General features: G+C 39.6%; 1 protein-coding gene across 1 annotated transcript in view; it reads left to right on the forward strand.

The window, feature by feature from the left end:
• LOC149070261 (glutamate receptor ionotropic, kainate glr-3-like) overlaps positions 1–18,009 on the forward strand; it is a 31,445-nt gene extending 13,436 nt beyond the window's left edge. Inside the window, exons 5-8 of the mRNA XM_089249306.1 lie at positions 1,365–1,509; positions 15,989–16,218; positions 17,438–17,691; positions 17,778–18,009. Of these exons, the coding sequence (XP_089105432.1) occupies positions 1,365–1,509; positions 15,989–16,218; positions 17,438–17,691; positions 17,778–18,009 (861 nt within the window). The remainder of the gene's footprint in view (positions 1–1,364; positions 1,510–15,988; positions 16,219–17,437; positions 17,692–17,777) is intronic.
• Positions 18,010–20,354: the final 2,345 nt, after the last annotated feature.

Below are 20,354 nucleotides of genomic sequence, written 5' to 3' on the forward strand. Positions count from 1 at the left end.
ACAACAAATGCCTTTTTTTTACAGACCATTTACCATAGTATGGTAAACCAGACTATACCATAGTACCAATTTTGTGGGGGAATTCAAACAAACTGTCCAGTTTGTAAAAAATTGGCGTTGAAAAAATAAATTGACGCCAAGGAGTTTGTAAAAATTGTTATCTTTAGACAATCGAAAATGTCAAATTTGGCGAATTCATGCTTGGTTTTTGTATTAACTATTTATTACTGTCAATGGGATTGCTGGATCAACAAAAATTATTCAAAATAAATTATATTTACCTGTATTTAAGAATAAATAATTTTACACATTTATAGCACGAACGATACAATTATTCAATCATTACACTTTACTCACAGCTAGATGGCAGCACTACACATAACAAGCATACACAGAAACAAACTTTACGTCAGGTTTCACTACACGTACACGCATATTCCAACATGTACCAATTCGTTTGAGGTTCCGAAGGGGAATATGCACGAGGTACATGTGTATGGTTTAGTAGTAGTAGCAGTCCTTTTGTACTGCCGCTGTGTTCATTGCCCGTGTGGTCATCGCGCTGGAATCTCATCGTGAGGATCCAGGGTCGAACCCCGTCGGTGGCACAGCGGTGGTCAGCTGAAGTTGGTTTTCTGAGGCTTTCCAACTTCAAGTTGCGAATACCAGCCCATTTCTCATTTGAAAGAGTCTCTCTGCAGAGAGCAGGCAAACCTTCAACAGGACACTTGCATAACATGAAAATTCAAACATTCACCATCTTCACCTCAAAATCCGGAAGACAGATGGCTCCACCAGCGAGAACACGAAACAAGCACTACTCTGTCAACATAAATACGTCAGGGGCCACACATACATTTTGAACACACATTCTGGCATGTACCGTGTTGTGTAGAAATTCGGCAGAGAAATGTTTACGAAGTCCACTATACGGTATAAAGTAGTAGTTCTCTTTTGTAATCTGAACAAATGCGCTGGCCGATATAACACGGAGAAATACATACAACTATTGTATTTCTTTCCTCGACATGCACATTAGTGTGATGTGAAGCCAGAGTTCGATTCCTGGCGGAGACAACAAACTTTCCAAAGCTGATCTCAGTACAGAAAGTATTATTAATGCGTTAGCTGAGAGGAAAAAATAACAGCTCTTTCATAAAAGTTACTTTCATCAACGAGTCTAGTAACTGGTACTACGAAGTAAAGAATGCGTCATTGATAAAACTGAACATTTCTATTAAGAGAGTCGGGATGGCCGAAAATAAGGGAAAATGTCCCGTAAAATACGGGCCGTTTGGTAACTATATTTACATTGTGTGTGATATAGTATCTTATTTTCTGTTATTGATTACAATTTCTTCAAGGTGTGGATAATGATAGCTTCGGCTTTCCTCGTGAATTCGGCGCTTCTGTCAATGATCGCGCTCATCTACTCGGACATTTTCCGTAGGAAAGCGTTCACCGCGCAACAAGCTTTCTGGTACCTTGTGGGTACTTTTGGATCGGAAGGTATGTTGGAACAAATTATCTGCATTAAACAAGATACATTTTAATATATGCACACCCTCTAAGGCTCACACACTCTCTAGGTCACTTTTGGTCACTCACTGAACTGGACCCTCGTTCTCTAGGTCGTTCACTGACTTGGTCCCTCTCTGGGTCACTTTTTTTGGTCATAGATATACTTGCACACGCTCAAGTACATTCTTTCGGTCATTCCTGTGATTGCACACACTCTAGGTTGCTCTTTTGTTCACTCACCATACTCAGTCAGCACATAAGAAGGCATTCAAAACAAATAGCCTGTGAAGAAGCAGACGACAGGTGAACATTTGTTTATTTCAGCACCTGTGCATGTAGCCAACAAACTGAACTTCATTTAGAGGTCAGTTCTTCGGTCAGCCGCTGTGGTGGTCGAGTGGTCATAATGACGGACTCGCATCGTGAGGATCCGGGTTCGAACCCCACCGTCGCCATAGTGGTGGTCGGCTGAAGTTGGTTTGCTGTGGTTCCCAACTTCGAGGCGCATTACACAGAAGCAAACTTCACGTCAGGTTTCACTACACGTACACACACATTCCCCCATGTACCAATTCGTTAGAGGTTCCGCAGAGGAATATGGACGAGGTACATGTGTGGTTTAGTAGTAGTTCTTGGGTCAGCCATAATGAGGCATCAAAAACAAATAGTCTCCAAAGAAGCAGACGACAGGTGGACATTTGTTTATTTCAGCTCCTTATAGACGGAGAGCACAAACTGAACTTGACGGGCGAGGAAGCCCAGGTCGATAAGATGCTCGCTTAAAGTAAGAAAGGATGTACAGAGGTGTCGCGAGTTCGATATCCGGTTCGTTCTGATCAGAAAACTCTCCAGACACAGGGATACAACAGAAACGGCAACCTGACCACAGAAAAAATTGCTACCGCAGGAAGTCCCCCATCGAGGGATTAGCGCACCAACCCCTCGACGAGTATAAAAAGAACAAGCCTGCCGTTCGGAATCGGCAATAAATTGTAGGTCCCGGTCTAATTAGTTAGTGCCGGACTCGTGATGCGAGGATCCGGGTTCGAACCCCACAGTGGTGGTCGGCTGAAGTTGGTTTTCTGTGGTTTCCAACTTCAAGGCGCAAATGCGAGCCGATCTCCCCGTTAAAAAGTCTCGCCACAGAGAGCAACAGTCCTACAACGGTAAATCATTCAATCATAACACTTCACTCATAGTTAGAAAAACTAGGGGGAAAAGGAAAGCACTACACATAACAAGCATTACACCGAAACAAAACTTTACGTCAGGTTGCACTACACGTACACTCACATTCCCGCATGTACCGATTCGTTGGGGGGTTCCGCGGGGGGGGGGGGGTGCATGTGTGGTGTAGCAGTAGTAGGTAGGGACTCCAAAAAATGGCTCGGGGATCCATGATGTTCTTAAGTCAGCCACCTCGTTGGGCAATTTGCCTGTTGTGGCGTTGTATTTGTATTTGTATTTGTAATTAGCCCTCGCGTGCGACAAAAATGATCAAACTGAACTTGATTTAGAGTTCAGTGTTCCTGGGTCAGTACACAAGGTGGCATTTAAAACAAATAGCTTCCGAAGACGAAGCAGCAGGGACTACTACTTCTACTTCACCAAACACCAACTCTGGCCATATCGCTATACTGCAATTTACTGCCATTAGTGAGATGGGTTGGAAGTGAAGGCGCTGTCTATCGGTGGTCGCCTCGAGTTCGTTAGGGAAAATATCTTATCGATATCCTCCCTTGGGTTCGAACCCGGGACCCTGACAACAACCTTCACGATGGTAGACGAGCATCTTACCACCATGCCACTCGGGCACAGCAGCAGGGAGTCAGCGTAGTTGTGAGGGAATGCAACTCTACGGCGCACACACAAATCACCAGTGCATTGAAACTCCTGAAATAAAGCGTTAAGCACATGACGCATTTGTTAAGTCACTTTTCACAATTTTTGGAACAGATGGCGCCACTATAGTGGCGGAAAAAAAAAAGAGTCCTTCGGAATTTTAGACCCAAACTTACCATATTTGGAAACTGAGAAAGGAGGACGAATGCGCGCATACTCTTGATCAGTGGTTCTCAACCGGGGGCCATATGGCCTCAGGGGGGCCCTAGGATATTCCAGGAGGGCCACGGATGGAGTAACTGTAAAGACAGAAAGTGTTGTGTGTGTTCGCAGACTTTTCATTCAATGAGGGCTGCCATAAAGAAAGCAGACAAAGATTTGTTAACCATTCATTGACATTCTTTTGAGTGCTGGTAGTAAATGTAATCCAAGAAGTAGATGGGTGAAAAAATGAAAGCTTGTAAAAATAACCCCCATCGTTTTCATACAATTACAGATGGATAGCCATCTAGTTTAGCTCGAAGCTATCTTAAACCGGCACTGAGTGGTCTGATCATTGATAATTTTTGTCGCACCACGGTCATTTTCTGCACACGAGGGCTAATTAGACCCCGGGACCTACAATTTATTGCCGATTCCGAACGGCAGGCTTGTTTCTTATACTCATCGAGAGGTTGGTGCGCTAACCCCCTCGATGGGAGACTCCCTGCAGTAGCAATTTTCCGCTGCGGTCAAGTCGCCATTTTTTTTTTGTATCCCCTATGTCAGGAAAGTTTTCTGACAAGGACGAACCGGGTATCGAACTCGCGGCACTTCTAAACCTGAGTGGTCTGGTGGGGAATATATTTATAAAAATGGAATAAAGAATGATTGCTCTCTCTGGGGTATTTTTTTATGAATTTTTGGGGAGAAGTGTGCCAACCCATTGCCTCCACTGAAAAGAAATAAAGTCGAATTCAGTTATAACGAACTCCATCCAAGAGACCACATCGTACATGAGGAAAAATACCCGCGAAATTAAATTTTTTAAAACTACATTGCTGTATAACTTAAGAAACTGTAATTGCATAAATTTGCTGTTGTTTCAAAATCGCAATTGTTCATATGCCATTCATTTCAATTTAACAGGAAAAACGTGATTTTAAACATATTTAAGACGATCTTAACGTCATTTGGTTTGCTGATTAGTTTCTATATGCAATCCAAGCAGATAATGTATTGGGACTTAGTAGGACTAAGATTGACATCACATCTTTAAAGTTTTTTTTAATCTATACTGTAATGCTTCCTATTAACTGCTCTACTACGTAAGCCGGCTGCTGGCCTGCAACATGGCAAATAATTTCAATGCAATTTTCCTATACTGCAAGAACAATGTTGTGGGCATTAGAAAAAAAAAATTCTAAAATGGCGTATGACCACATTTAAAGCTATTTAAATCCCTTTATTTGAGACTCTCTACGTCTGTTGATTTCTCAGAAAAGTGCAATAAATTCTCACGTAAGTCTTCACTTTGAAATGTCCATAACCCGCGTCAATGCATCTTTTTCTATCTGTCAACCTAAAATTTATGGTTTTTAGTGTTGATAATACGCATAAAAAACCAATTCAGCGACGCATTTTTCACAATTTGCAAAAACCTCGTGGATTTGATAGTTGGAAATTATGTCTAAATGCCAAAGATTTGGAGTTCGAGTCAAAATGAAAATGTCAAATAATTGAAATTGTGCTTCGTATAAATGAAATATTTTAATATTGAAAGAGCTATATATAGAGGTCAATATAGCTAATAGAGCTATATATACAGGCGCACAAGTGGAATTTCAAGGCATTTACACGCACAACCGAGCCCCCTTGGCCATTTTTCTTTTTTTCTCCCCCACCCTTTCTTTCTTTTGTTTCCTTCTTAAATTTATAAAAGGAAAATGACATAATCATTATAAAAAGGACTGCTTTCACATCAAAAATTGCAAAAATGTCAGATTTTTTTGGTGGGAATACAATCAAACCCCATTATAATGAACTCCAAGAGACCGGAGTAATAAAGAAATTTCGTTAAATTTCAGATTTTAATATTGTTCCTATGTAAACTTATCCGGAGGATTAGAAAAGTTTTCGTTAAAACGATATTTTTTCCGTTATAACGGGAGTCAACTGTATTTTTTTACGTGTATATGCAGACTGCATGGGTAACAGGGCGTATGACACTACTTGCGAGCCGTTAGTCTTAAAGACATACCCAACTAGAAAAAGTATCCAAATCACGTGCCCAACTCAGATATGTCATTCATGTTGTAAGGGGTTGTATAGTTATAAAATAAAATAAAAAAAAATTTTATACCATCCCCGTGTGCCAAAGAACCCAATTAAGAAGTTGTTGCTCTGTCTTTTCCGATGGCAACTAAAATAATCTCACGTTTCTAAGTGCAATATTCACCGAGATATGCGAATTCGAAAATTGAGGAAATTTGGGGGGGGGAAAACAGCATTAAATGCGGGTAAAATGGTTTCCTCGCATTTAATGATGTTTTTTTCCAACCTTCTTCGAATATCTCAGTGAATATTGCACTTAGAAACGATGAATTTTTTTGTTGGAGACCGGGAAACAACTTTCCAATTGGGTTTTGGGGCACAGGGTGTCCACATAAAAAGTTAATATTTTTATTTTAATAACTATGTAACCCCTGGCAACATGAATAAAATATCTGAGTACTACACATTATTCGGGTACTTTTTCCAACTGGAAGTACGCCTTAATTGGTAATGGTTCGCCATTAAAATGCCATATGCCCCGTTACCTATGCGCCTTGTATATTGTTGGTGCTGCTACCTACTTTCAAAATCAGAAGTGCCTTATGTGGTGATGACGAGAAGCTCAAGTATAAAAAACGAAATTCTTCATTCAGCTACGCTCCTTATAAACAAAGCTTATAAACTGACCTGAAAGATCGAAATTCCGGTTCAGTAATTTTTTCAAGACCCAAGGAGACATCGAAAACATAGGACCTCCACACAAGCAGACGACAGGTAAGATCGTAAAAAGTGAATTTTTCCACACTGCACTTTATAGTAATGTGCTGCCATCTAATGTCAAATTTAAAATTGACTCATGTGGTAATGATGAAGTTCAAAGTGAAAAAAAACTATATTCTTTATCCCGCTCAGTTCCTTATAAACAAAGCTTGTGAACTGAACTGGAAATTTAAACTATAAGTTCGGTTATTTTATTTGAGCATAAGGGGACGTCCAACACAAACAGCCTCTTAATGAGCACACGACAGAGAAGAAGTCGGTTCCCTACAAGCTAAGCTCACAAACAGAACTGGAAGTTTGAACTGCCAGTTCAGTTAATTTTTCAGGATACAAGGAGACGCCCAAAACAAGTAACCTGGAGAGAAGCAGACGACAGAGATTATGTATTACAGGAGGGAGCATCCAGCCACCGCGACTGCAGCGACATCAAATGCAAGGAAATCACGTGACTCGGTCAAAACAAACTTCCCGCCTGGCAATTTTTCCAAAGAAATGTACAGTTCGGTCTCTAAATATTGGGTTTTAAAGATTTAAAAAAAAAGGATAAAGAACTCATCTAAAGGTGAAAAAAGATTAAATTATTTATTTCCTTTAATACCGGAATCATTTTTTCCATTAATTCTTGAATTTTCCTTCATTATTTTTTTGAATATTCTTTCATTAATTCTGGAATTCTATTTCCTTTATTAATTATTATTTCTTTCATTACTTCTGAAATAATTGCTTTCATTGATTCTGAAATTATATCTCATGAATTCTGGAATTGTCTCTTTCATTAATTTTGGAATTATTTCTTTTTCATTAATTTTTGAATTATTTCTTTTTCACTAATTTTGGAATTATCTCATTCCTTCATTCTGGAATGATCTCTTTCCTTCATTCTGGAATTATCTTTCATTAATTTTATTATTATAGCTTTCATTAATTATTTCACTAATTTTGGAATTATCACTTTTATCCATGCTGTAATTATCTCTTACATTAATTCTAGAATATTTTCTTCCATTAACGCTGAAATTATCTTTCTTTAATGCTGAAATTATAACTTTCATTAATTTTGGAATTATCTCTTTCCTTCATTCTGGAATTATCTCTTTCCTTCATTCTGGAATTATCTTTCATTAATTTAATTATTATCGCTTTCATTAATTCTTTCACTAATTTTGGAATTATCACTTTTATCAATGCTGTAATTATCTCTTACATTAATTTTCTTCCATTAATGCTGGCATTATCTTTCTTTAGTGCTGAAATTATAACTTTCATTAATTTTGGAATTATCTCGTCCATGCTGAAATTATTTTTTCATTTATTGTTTTAAACTCCTATTTATGCCATAAGAAAATAACGGGGGATCGTGTTTGTTTTCACCGAGTCACGTGATGTTCCGACAAAATATGTTGGGGGGGGGGGACACTGTTCTTAGCACTGCCAAGGCGGAGACCGCTGACGTCATACTCTCTACGGAGGCTTGATTTATATACTGTTGGTGCTGCCATTTAATCTCGAAATTTCAGGCAACTCATGCGATGATGAAAGAGAGATAGTCTTTGTCATTTTTTGGCATGAAATTTTTTTATGAGACTGAAAATTTTGGTAACAAAAATTGTACATTTGCAACAATCGATTTTATGTAGAAAAAATAATTATTTCTTTCCACAAAAACATTCGGACAATATGGATGATCGAACAAATAAGTGAAGACACGGATTATGTGGTCTTCGGATAGGGTTACCAGATTCAAAACTGAAAAAGGAGGACGCCTGGTGCGAACCTTAGGCAGTGCCGTCTTAATGCATGCTTCCCCCCACCCCGGGCCGTGCCCGAAGAGCCTCAAGAGAAGGAGTGCCTCAGATAAACGAGATGTAAGTGAATTTTTCGAGAATTTTCCATGTAGGGCCTCCAAAAAATCCCTTGGCTCGGGGGGGGGGGGGAAGCTATGATGCTATTACGACGATCCTGCCTGTCAGCCCTACTCTTGTGGAAGTCATGGAATTCCAGTGCTTGGTTCCTTTACTTCTATTAATTTACATTAATTACACAAAAATAGCAATAAAAAATTGCGAAAAATGATCAAAGTTATCGAATTGCAACGTATATTTGATAAAGAGATGATGAAGCGCTTTAAAAGTATGACAAAACTTTATGTCTGTTCAATATGGTTCGAGCCACGATGAAGTGTCAGCAGGTGGACCACGTGCTAATTATTATTAATAATTTATGAATTTTGTGAATTTAATTCAAATGCCATTGCCTCTCAACAGGGGCGTCGGAAGTGTTTCGAACTTGTGGGTGCTCGTCTTGAGTCCCATGTAGGAAATTTCGATTTCTGAATCAATTCTGTGGGTGCTCGAACCCGTTTTACAAACTTCCGTGGGTGCTCGAGCACCCACAGCACCCCCGGCTCCGACGCCACTGCCTCTCAATGGATCGTGTTTGATTACGATCCAGACAATCAACGCGTTCCTGAAATAATGAAAAAAAAAATGAGTGTGGTAGAATTAGTTCTTTTCGTGAAAACAAAATTTTCCCTTCAAGATTTATGTTCGTAACTCGAAAAGTTTGTAAGTCGGGGAGCAACTACATAAAATGTTTTTAGAGGGAGCCGCAAATTTTTTTTTCTGCATTGGGCCGCGCAATTCTGCTGATCCCGGACCTGTTTCCGATTTTGAATTTAAATATCTCAGGGAATAATGCAGTTAAAAACATGTGATTTGTTTGTTGGACTCAGAAGAGAAAGAGCAACAACTGTCTGATTAGAAATTAGAGGGGGGGGGGATCGTACAAAAATCTTCATTTTTCATTTTTTGTACACTGTATTTTCATCCTCAAAACTCGCACAGGGTGATTTTCTGTCGTATTTTGAGAATTTTTAAAATTAGAACCATACCACTACGACGAACGGTTGATGAATAAAGGCTGTACCAACACTCCAAGGAGAAACTATTGAATCTTATAATGGCCATAATATTACCAATAGGCAGGGCCGCAAGTAGTTGCGGGGAGCAGGCGAATCTGGTGCCCCCGGCGCTTTAAAAAGGGGGCGCAGATTTAACCATTCAACCTATCCTTCAGCATTACGGGGGGGGGGGGGGTGCCTAATTGAGTAGTTCCCCGGCTAACCAAGTGTCAAGTTGCGGCCCTGCCAATAGGTATCTTATTTCTGGCGATTCACCGTTATATATGTATTAGGTATTTTTTCTTTTTAGATAAAATTGTCAAGTTTGTAATTTACACCTGGTAGCATTTCTTTCACTTCTATAGATCAAACTACACACTTGATCCACTAATGACCCACAAAAATCACATCCTTATTCTGTAGAACTTGGTTTACTGCATGGGCACATCTGGGCACTTCTGGCAACCAAGTGACAATTAGATCTGGTTCCGATTTTTAAGAGTAAATATGCAAATAGGTAGGTAGGAATTTTTAGCAAGGTAGTAGTGCCTCTTTCAGAAAAGTCGCGTTGTATGTGGGCGTATGATGATGTTAAGACAGCCCTGGGCGTACTTTATGAAAATTCGAAAAGCTAATCGAAAAACTTGGCAATAATGTGAAGTCTAGTTTGCGACATTATTAGATTCTCATCTTTCGTGCCATTCTTGTGATAATGACCTCCAACAATACAATCAAGTGTTCTTACAATTTTAGGATCTTCTATCGGATGATCGACGTTGAAAAAAAATCGTGCATTAAAAAGAAAATGCCATATGATATCTTTTTGGTGATGCCCCTTTAGTACTGATGCCCTAAGCACGTGCTTATTTTGCTTAATGGTTAATCCGGCCATGTCACTGCGCACATGATTTGGAATATATCAGCCACCTCGTTGGGCATTTTGTCTGTATTTGTATTTCTCTGGAATATGAATGTTTCAAAAAATTATTTAAAACTTTTTCACACGTATTTTAGTTCATTTTTTTAAATTCATAGTAGGGCTACAACATGAACCTATATCCTTGATACATGTATTATCGTTGAAAACGATGTGAAAGGTTGAACTTTTCAATTGTGATTCATTTGTGTGTGTGTATGTACTCCCTCATTACTACTTTTATCCGCATGAAGAGAATAAAATCAATAAAACTGCTTGCTACCACTTTTTGCGATGTTTATCACTATAAGAATGCGTATTTTGGAAGCTACAATTGACATTTTCTCAACGAAACCATAATAATTTACACAAAAATAAAGTAATTTGAAATAATACAAATTTCATCCAGCACAAGTAACTTGATGACATTGGCTCATCTTCAAGCGCAGAGTTTACATTGATTGAAAATAATTTATTCTGTTTTTTTTTTTTGTTACTGTATTCTATTACGTTTATTTTGCTTTTTCGTTATTTTCATAAATTAAAAATTTATAAATATGTTTGAATTTAATTTAATTTACTTCAGACAATTTTTGGATAACTATCTTCTAATGGAAAAACGGACGGACGGACGGGGGGGGGGGTGTTAGAAAATTATTCATGTTCGCAAGAGGGGGCCCACAGGAATGAGAAATGGTTGAAAGGGGGCCATGGACAAAAAAAGGTTGAGAACCACTGCTCTTGATGACGTCGTTTGACATAATTTTCACAATTAGAGGGGGTCGCGTCACTTTCCTCCAAAAAATTCATCACCACCTTAATAATTTTTCCCATTTAAAACAGAACCACTATATATGTTACGGAAATTTGAGAAATCCGGTTATTATGCATAATCACCCGCTGATATGCACAGTTACCAATCATTTTTGTGAGTTTAGCATGTTTTGTTTTTCACATTTACCGATGATTATGTGAAATCCCAAGAGCTCGTATTGGTGAATATGATAAATCGTCAATAAATTATTTAAATTTACCGGAAGATTTCAGTCTAGGATGATGGATTCGATCAGCGATGTTGCTTATACTTAAAAATGTTGATAAATTTGAAGAAATCTAAGATTACAATGCTTATAATAATCTATGTTTTTTTATTCTCATAACATTTATTTTCATTCGGGGGGGGGGGGTTCTTTCTAAACCCTCAGAAGGGTTTTCTCTCCCATCTTTTGGGATTTTAACATCTGCCCTGCTTGGTGGCAACTTGGATTCGTTTGGGAGTTTCGAAAGGGCGTCGGTCAAATCAAAGCGCGTAGAAATATATGGGTAAAAAACACTCATGCCAATGAAAAGATATATGTTAACAGAGCGAGAAAAGAAAAATTCCCCTGAAAAAAAAGAATGATTCCGGAAACCCGAAAAGGAGGACAAAAGGACGAATTTTTCTAAAAACATAGGAGGACGTTTTGTCTTTTGTTACATTTATTGGCATTTCTAAAAGCCTTTCCTGAACAGCTTTGTTAAGAAAACTGGGAAGACTTTTTTTTTGCCGGATTTATAAATCACCATAGGAATCAGAATTAAGTGTTGTTTGAAAAAGCTCTTTTTCTTTATTTCTGAATAGAAGAGGTCTCAAAAATGGATGTAGCGGTTTTCTTGTTCCAGATCTGTTTTTCGGACTGTCTTTCCCATATTATCTTGGGGCAAGCTGAGCTATGGTTAGAATAGCATCTGCCCTGCTTGCAGGCAACTTGGGTTCTGGTAGGGTTACCTGACGTCTTCCTTTTTGATGTCATTTCATGCGCACGCCTACGCAGTGCCGTCTTAACGCATGGGCGCAACCGGGCACGACCCGGAGGCCTCAAGGGAAGAAGAAGGGAGGGGGGGCGGGGGCTCACGAAAATGAGAACTGATTGAAATTTTCAAGTTTTAAATTTTTGCCAATTAGGGCCTCAGAAAAATTACTTGGACGGGGGACCATGATGCTCTCAAGACGGCCCTGCTCCTACGTTTTGGAAAATTCACCCTTTTTCATCCTCCTCTTTTCAGGTTTCCAGAATTATTTTTCTTTTAATTCTGGAAAAAGCAATTTTTTTCACTCTGAAACATATAAATTTTTTATCTCTTCATTGATATGAGTGTGCTTAAAATGAGTGGTTTTTTTTCACACATATTTACACGTTTTGACCAATCGCCGCCGAAATTCCCAGAATTCAGGAACCCAAAGTTGCCTCCAAGCAGGGCGGACGTAATTCTAATCACAACCCAGAAGTGGAGTTCCATGAAAAAGACAGTTCGAAAATCATCTCTGGAAGAATAAAACTGCAACATTTATTTTGAGAATGTCATTGTTTGATGCCGTGGACTGAACTGTATGTGTGAATTTTTTCGGTCTTTGTAAAAGCAACAATCCACCACCCACTCGCTACTCACCGACTCATCTCCCACTTAGCCATGCTTTACAAGATTACTCATGGTCATCAAAATTTCGATACATCCGGTATTCTGACTGTCTTCTTATGCTTCCAATAGACTTGAACCCAAAAAAATTAAAACCTATTTTTGCCTCTACAGACTGTTTTAAACGCAGTTTCTTTCCTAAACATATAGTTGAATGGAACAAGTTTCCCTCCACTATTGTTGATCCTCCCCCCCCCCCCCCGATCTCCGATTTCTTGTCAAATGTTACAAAACATCTACTTGTAAGTGTAAATCCACCGCGTCCACTTGTATAAGCCTTTGTAGGGCCAACAATATTGCGTACATAAATAAATAAATAAAATAAGATCACTTCTCTCGCTCCAGAAGAAAGAAAGATAGATTGGTTTGTTTACAACAGATATAGATGGCAGCACTGAAAAATCATACACAACACTAGATACGTACTCAGACTGTTAGGTACACTCACTTACACTCCCGGCACAACTCACTAGGTAGTAAATTGCCTATGGCAGTAGACCCGAGTTGTGCTCGGTTTGAAAAAAAAAAATATTTCCCAAAGTGGGCAATATCCAGAAAATAAAATGTTTCCTTGAAACCCGGATCTAATTCAACATTGGAAACCATAGTTTCCCAAACTTTTTGCTTCATCGCCACCAATTGAAGCAAACGCATAGGATCCTAGGATTCAAGCAAAAACATCCTAGGATCCTATGGGTTTGCTTGAATTGGTGGCGATGAAGCAAGAAAGTTTGGGAAACCATGGTTTACAATGTTGAATTAGATCCGGGTTTCAAGGAAACATTTTATTTTCTGGATATTATGCTGACGTGAACTCGGAAAGAAAAGTTATCTTGTCTCCGCCGGGACACAAACCCAGATCCTCTTGCATATCGGGCAAGGATACTACCATCTACACCACTGGAGACACGACCCTGCCTTCCTTATTTCAAGCACAGTTGGCGTGAGGCACTAGAGACATTAGTAGATTACTTTTCTTTCCGAGTTCACCTCAGCATAATATCCAGAAAATAAAATGTTTCCTTGATATCTTGGGCTGAGAAAAAGCCATCTATCTCTCTAGATCCGGGTTGTTCAACATATGGTCCGCGGCCTCTTGTGTTCCGTGAGCTCTCTGGTAACGTAAATAGCAGTGTTTCGCAACTTTTCAGAAAACAAAGACCAGCAAAATGTCTGAAACAATTTGACGAACCGCTGGTGTCCCGTATTACGGGACATACCTGTAATTTTCGTTGTTCCGATTTTTTGTTTACACATTTGTTCCGTTTTACCGTATTTGCCTTTGTAATATTTGCTAATGTCGTGAACACACAAACACACACACACTGACAACGTTTTCATATTATGAAGCAGTGTATTATAATAATTATGGTAGAAATTATGCTCTTCTCACATTATCTCACATACAGGGCCATAACTAGGATTTTTGCCGCCCGGGGCAAACATAAATTCCCCGCCCCCACAACTTTAAAACTCGATAACTTGTTATAACGGTGTTCTTTGTTCCTACCTAGAACTGCCGCCCCCCTTTAAAATTTGCCACCAAGAGCAGTTGCACTCCCTTTAGTTCCTGTTTATAGCGATTTGTTGCAGCCCTTTATTTCCACACTCTTCAGCAATTTTAGCAATAATAGCAGATTTCATTCAAACTAATAAATTTCAATTATTTTTGGCAAAATTTAGTGATATATCCCGTATTTAGGATCGCAATTTCCTGTATCCCCCCCCTTCCCGATGATGGATGGTAAACCGGAGTATTGAAGGTGAAAACATATAAATATTACTAATATCAATATCAATTACAATGGATCAATAATTTTATCAAGTCTGCCTACGGACCCCCTGTGTCTCCGTCGCGTCGCACAGTTACCAAAGGTTTAGAATCACTGGTATAGCTTATAAAGTAGCTTACTTTGCCGCGCTGTGTCAATGGCTGAAGGCCCCTTAATTAGCCAAAGGAAAAAAATATCAATCCACTGCCATTGCCCTCTGTTATCAAAATGTGAACAAATCATGGATCCACCCTCTGCCTGTGGAACTGACTGGGAGAATCTGACAACGATATACGGCCAACACTGGCACTATTATAATTAATAAACGAGAGTTATTACTAGAGTGAAACCTATCTAAAACGGACACTGTATGAGACAGAAACCTGTCTTAAACGGAATCAAAATATAGTCCGTTCATTGCTTTTGATTTGTGCTTTGATTTGCACCTTTATAAAACTGAAATCGGTCTAAAACGGAATATTTTTCCGGTCCCTTGACGTTCAGTCTCGTGCAGGTTTCACTGTGCAACAACACACCTCTATATTTTGGAGACCTCTTTAACTTGGACAGATTTTAATGGAACCGTAGGTGTCCAACTTAGGCAGTTTTTCTTGTACGACTATAAATACGAATATTCATCTCACATATTTCTCGTAGGTTTACACGTTTTATTTCGTAGAATTCATTTTAACCCACCGCAATTAGCAGCAGTGCCTCATCTCTCCCAATTGGCGATTTTTCAATGATTTCAGTAATAGTTAGCAACTTTGTGTACTTTTAGCATCGTTTTTAGTGATAGTTGGCGATGTGTTCCGTATTTCTGATTCATATATATCCTTATTTTGCTCGAAGAAATATTGTCAGGACAACTGGTAACCCTTATTAAGAAGCTTGTACGCACTATTCCCTTCCCCTACCGGGGCTTGGGTGTTTTTTGCCTTTTGTGATGTCTATATGCGTAGCTTCTTGGGGCCGTTCAAGTATTACGTAGGCAAATTTTTAGCTATTTTTGACCCCCTCCTCCCCCCTTGTCAGCAAAATTTCGTCATCAGCTCTGCCCCTCTGAATCCCAACTCATATTTTCATAAAAGGGTGGTTGCTGACGTAAACATTATCCAAACCCCCCCCCCTTGTCATCAAAAGTCGGCAAATCGGAAACCCCCCCCTCCCCATCCATGATGACGTAATACTTGAACGGCCCCCTTCAAGGGAAAGGCGGCAGGGCACTAGCCTAAATGCTTATCGATGGTTCTCAACCTTTTTCCACCCGTGTTGCATCCTTGGTGGTGCCCCAGGGTGCCAGTTTGAGAACCTCTGGCGTAGGCATAAACTTTTCATTTCACTTTTCTTGCTCTAAAAATTTCAAAAAAAATTAGTACATCGAAGAATTAATTCAACATTCAACATGATTCGTTTCAATGCCTGATAGAAAAAAGAAACATTCTGTTGCACGCGCGCACGCACACAGGAAGAAGGCATTATATATATTTTCAAACCGAACTACTGTATGTATTATTAACATGTTTGTTTTTGTTTATGGTTTAACAGGGGGTAGACTGAATAAGTTCCGCGGCCCCTCCACGACTGTGGTCATATCCGTATGGCTGATGTTCATGCTCGTCCTGCATACGTGTTACTGTGGAACTCTGACCACCGTGCTAAGCTTCGAGGAGCGCGAACGAGCCATCGAGACCCTCGAGGACTTGGCCGAGGCCATAAAGTACCATGGGTACAAGGCTTCGTGTATCAGAGGAACTTCCCATCAAGCCTCTTTGTTGGTAAGTATAAGTAAGGGTTCGTTGCAAAAAAACAACTACACCGTCGTAATCGTCGGATGCGTCACGCAGTATCAAAAATAAATTTCGCATCTAGGAGTTACATGGTAGCACCTTCTTGATAAATTCATGACTATACAAACAAGAAGTACAGGGTGTGCTAAAAATTCGTAAAATTTGAAGGAATCGGTGCATTTGAATGCGGTTTGCGAAAAAGTTATTCTCGCGAAGGGGGATTTTTTGGTATAGGAGAAGAAATAGTTCAAGTTTTTGTCGATACAGAGCACTGCATGGAAAACAAATCACTGGAAATATGCAAATCAGAGTGCTATAAAATGCTATAAATTCATATAGGCCTATACATATATATATATAGGGGGGGGGTGGCAATTTTTTGATGCGAAATTGATTTTTTTTGGTCAATACACGAAAGAAAATCACGGAATTCTGAACCTGTTCCTTCTTTAAATATATGCTGCTCCCGAAACGTTCGTAAAAGCTTCCGCCGGCAATTCGTGGCTTAAATAAAACAAATCCACCAATGTGTCAACATCGCAATGAGAACAAAAAACCTTATGTAAGCGCCAATGACAGGAAAATTCAGGAATGAGATGTTAACACAGGTGGAGATTCCGGGGGAAGGGGGCAAATCAAGAATGCTTACTGGTGATATATATATATATGTATCACCAGTAAGCATTCTTGATTTGCCTCCTCGCGAGAACAAATTTTTCGCAAACCGCCTTCAAATGCACCGATTTCTTCAATTTTATGAATTTTCAAACTATTTACGAATTTACGGGACACCCTGTACTTATTTCGCCAACACACTACGATTCAGCCCACTTGTTGGGGAGAAAGGAGGCGGAACAGTAGTAAATTGACTCTCTTGGGGTAGACTACCTTCCCTTATAAGTAACGTCGGCTGAATTGGTGCGTTTATTAATCCGTATGACAGCAGCCTTCAGCGCTGTTTAGGCATCCTGTGAATCCAGAATGAAACGTTTAAGACTAGTATCCGCATAGGAAATATGGCGTGGCGATGGTATAGGCTGATGTGTTCGCGTCTCTCTTCATTAAGCGAAAGTTCTCCTATCCGAAGAGGCGTGGCCAAGTCTATTCTCGTCGTGGACAGACCACATCGCAAAAAATGTGTGTGTATATGTTAATTTTTATATAAAAAAAGACTATTCCATAACCATAACGTATTTTGTTTTTCGAGAGCTTGCGAGGAGACCTGGCACCCGTGGCAGATTCGATCCGATCGGAAAATTCCATGTTAGTGGACAATGATGTGGACGGGGTACGGAAACTCGTTTCTGGAAACATCGCCTTCATTGGGTCGACCAACGCGGTCCGCTATGGAGCCAACTTCGTCGTCGAGGTTCTTCATGTGAGCCACGAACTTCTCGAGTCCGAGTCGATCAGTTTCGCAGTTTCCAAACATTTCAGTCTCAAAGCGGAAGTCAACGCCGTGTAAGCGCAAATTATGGTATTCAAATTATATTTCTCGAAGCCATTTTATATAAAATGATAATTATTATTATTTTTCTTTTCAAAAGTATCCAAAGAGCGTTCGAAGTTGGTTTGATGCAGAAATGGACGAATGATGAGACTCACTATTCGTCTTACTACCTGTCTGATAGGGGCGTGAGGGCTATCGCACTGACTCTGGTCGAACTCAAGGGCCCATTCCTGCTGTGCGGTTACGGACTGTCACTAGCGACGCTCGTCTTCATCTGCGAAATCATCGTTCATCTCCTGAACGGCAAGAACAAGACGAGAAGTATATGAAAATGACTTCGTTTCAGTTCTTCAGCCCCGTTTACATGTGTAATAAAATAACCCGTTGACGTACGCAAAGGAGTGGGGTTTAACCCCCCACCCCCGCCTCCAAAAGATTATAGTGTTATTTTGCAGGAAAGAAACGGGAAACTCTCCCCCCCATTCAGAACGGGGAACATTTTGAAATTTCCCCGCGAAAATTCTTTGTACGCCTATGCTATGCAAATTCACAATTTTAGACCGATGCCTGTAAAATTTTGCGTATACTGTATGCTAAACAGGACTCGACTTGAGCGATGAGCTTCTTTAAGTTCGTCAGGGCTGGGCAAATGGCCGATATTGGCAAAAAAAACTGTCGGGCTACAATGATTCATGGATCATTCAACAATGACTTTTGGAAAGTTCACTTGTTTCCTAAACAATGCGTTTCAACCATGTTTACTCCTTCACAATGGTTTGTTACTCAATGCTCCCAGCTGATGGGGGGGGGGGGGGAAACCCGGGCAGCGCCGGGTATATTATAGCTGGTAAATTGATATCGATGGCCCTACGAACGTTGATTCATGACAAAATAAAATTTATTTAAGATCCGCGGGGAGGTTCTTTCTTTTTTTTCTAAATTCATTCTACGATTTTTACATTCAACTCAAATAATATAGTAAAATCAATATAAACTGAAAAAAAAATTAATTATTCCATGTTCTGTACATTATGAATTTTCTCAAAAATTCTCCGTAAGATACCTCGACCAAAAAAAACGAGTGTCCAATAAATTCATAAATAGTTTAAAAGTTTATTAAACTTTAAGTAACTCGTAATTTGAATGCTGTTTGAGACAAAAGTTACTCTCGGGAAAAGGGGTTTTTATTTGGTATAGGGAAAAAAAACCAAAAAATTTTGCCGATTGGGGGCACTGCGCGAAAGCAAACCACTGGGAAATATGCAAATCAGAGTCCTGTAAAATTCAGGGTGTATGTTAAACAGCTCATCCACGAATTCTCCTGTTGCTGGCACTTACATAAGGTTTTCATTGCGATGTCGACATAGGTGGATAGAACCACTATTGGTGAAGTGAAGTTGTGCCTTACCTCTACCATTCATCGCCATTGCTACGAAAGTCACAGAATTGATTGAAGTGTGTAGTAGTTTTCGTGGAATTCTATAATTTGCCTTCGTACAGTACCCTCTATCGACAAAAATTTGTAATTTTCTTTTCCTTGACCAAAAAAATTCCCATTCGTGAAAAAAAAAAAAACTTTTTCGCAGAGACCGTATTCAAATATAGCAATCCCTTCAATTTTTAAACTATTTACGAATTTGTGGCCCACCCTGTACAACTGCTACCAATTAATTAACCGCGTACGTGCATCTCGTAAACATTCCTCTGAAGAATTTCTAATGAAATTGTTCTGAGCGTATGTTGTCAGAGATACGCATGTTTCCTGTTATAAAATTGGTGCTGCCATCCCTTTTTCCATATTTTCAAGTGAGAGTGGCAGATGCCTGAATCTATATATATGAAATTTATTTTCTGTTCTCTCTATAGAAATTTACTATTTTAGACAGATCGTCGCCAAATTTTGCATATACATATACGAAACTGGGTCCGACTTGAACGATAGGCTACTTTAAACGTTTGTCGAGCTCTGCCCGAAATGGGCCAAAAACTGTCGGACAACAACGGTTTCTGAGCCTCAACAATGACTTTCGGAATGTTTACTTTGGTTGTCTAATGCGTTTCAGACATTGTACACGCCTTTACAATGGTTTACCACTTCTTTAACGCTGCCATCATATGTATAATGGTTTGTCACTTTTTCAATCCGCCCAGTAATTGAAGGAAACCTTGGCAGCGCCGGGTATTATAGCTAATTTCTTATATTATATGAGCAGTTCCTGCTGGAGACTTTCTATCCATACAACATTTTTTAAGCCGAGCAAAATTCGGGACTATCGCCATGGGCAATTTACTACCTACAGAGTTGCGCCGGAAGTGTGCATATCTAGTGATGTGTCTGACTTTTCAGTGCTGCCATCTATATTTCAGGAGAGAGTAGAATGAATATTGGTACCGTCTGTAGGCCTGTTGCTCTCTGTAGCGAGAATTAGTAACGGGTAGATCGACTCGCATTTGCGCCTCGAAGTTGGGAACCACAGAAAACCAACTTCAGCCAAGCACACTATGCCGACCTGAACCGGGGTCCCAGCGATGCGAGTCCGTCACTATGATCACACCGGGTATATACATACAACCGCTACAAGGCCCCTTGCTCATAACACACTTCTAGATTCCTCGGGGAGGTTAAGTTATAAGCGAACTCGAGTCGGCTTTCAAATGCCGAAAAAATAATTGT

Source organism: Pholcus phalangioides, unplaced genomic scaffold (assembly GCF_987345545.1).
Source record: "Pholcus phalangioides strain wild (caught in Gottingen) unplaced genomic scaffold, Ppha-v1.0 ptg000022l_1, whole genome shotgun sequence".
NCBI lineage: Eukaryota > Metazoa > Arthropoda > Arachnida > Araneae > Pholcidae > Pholcus > Pholcus phalangioides.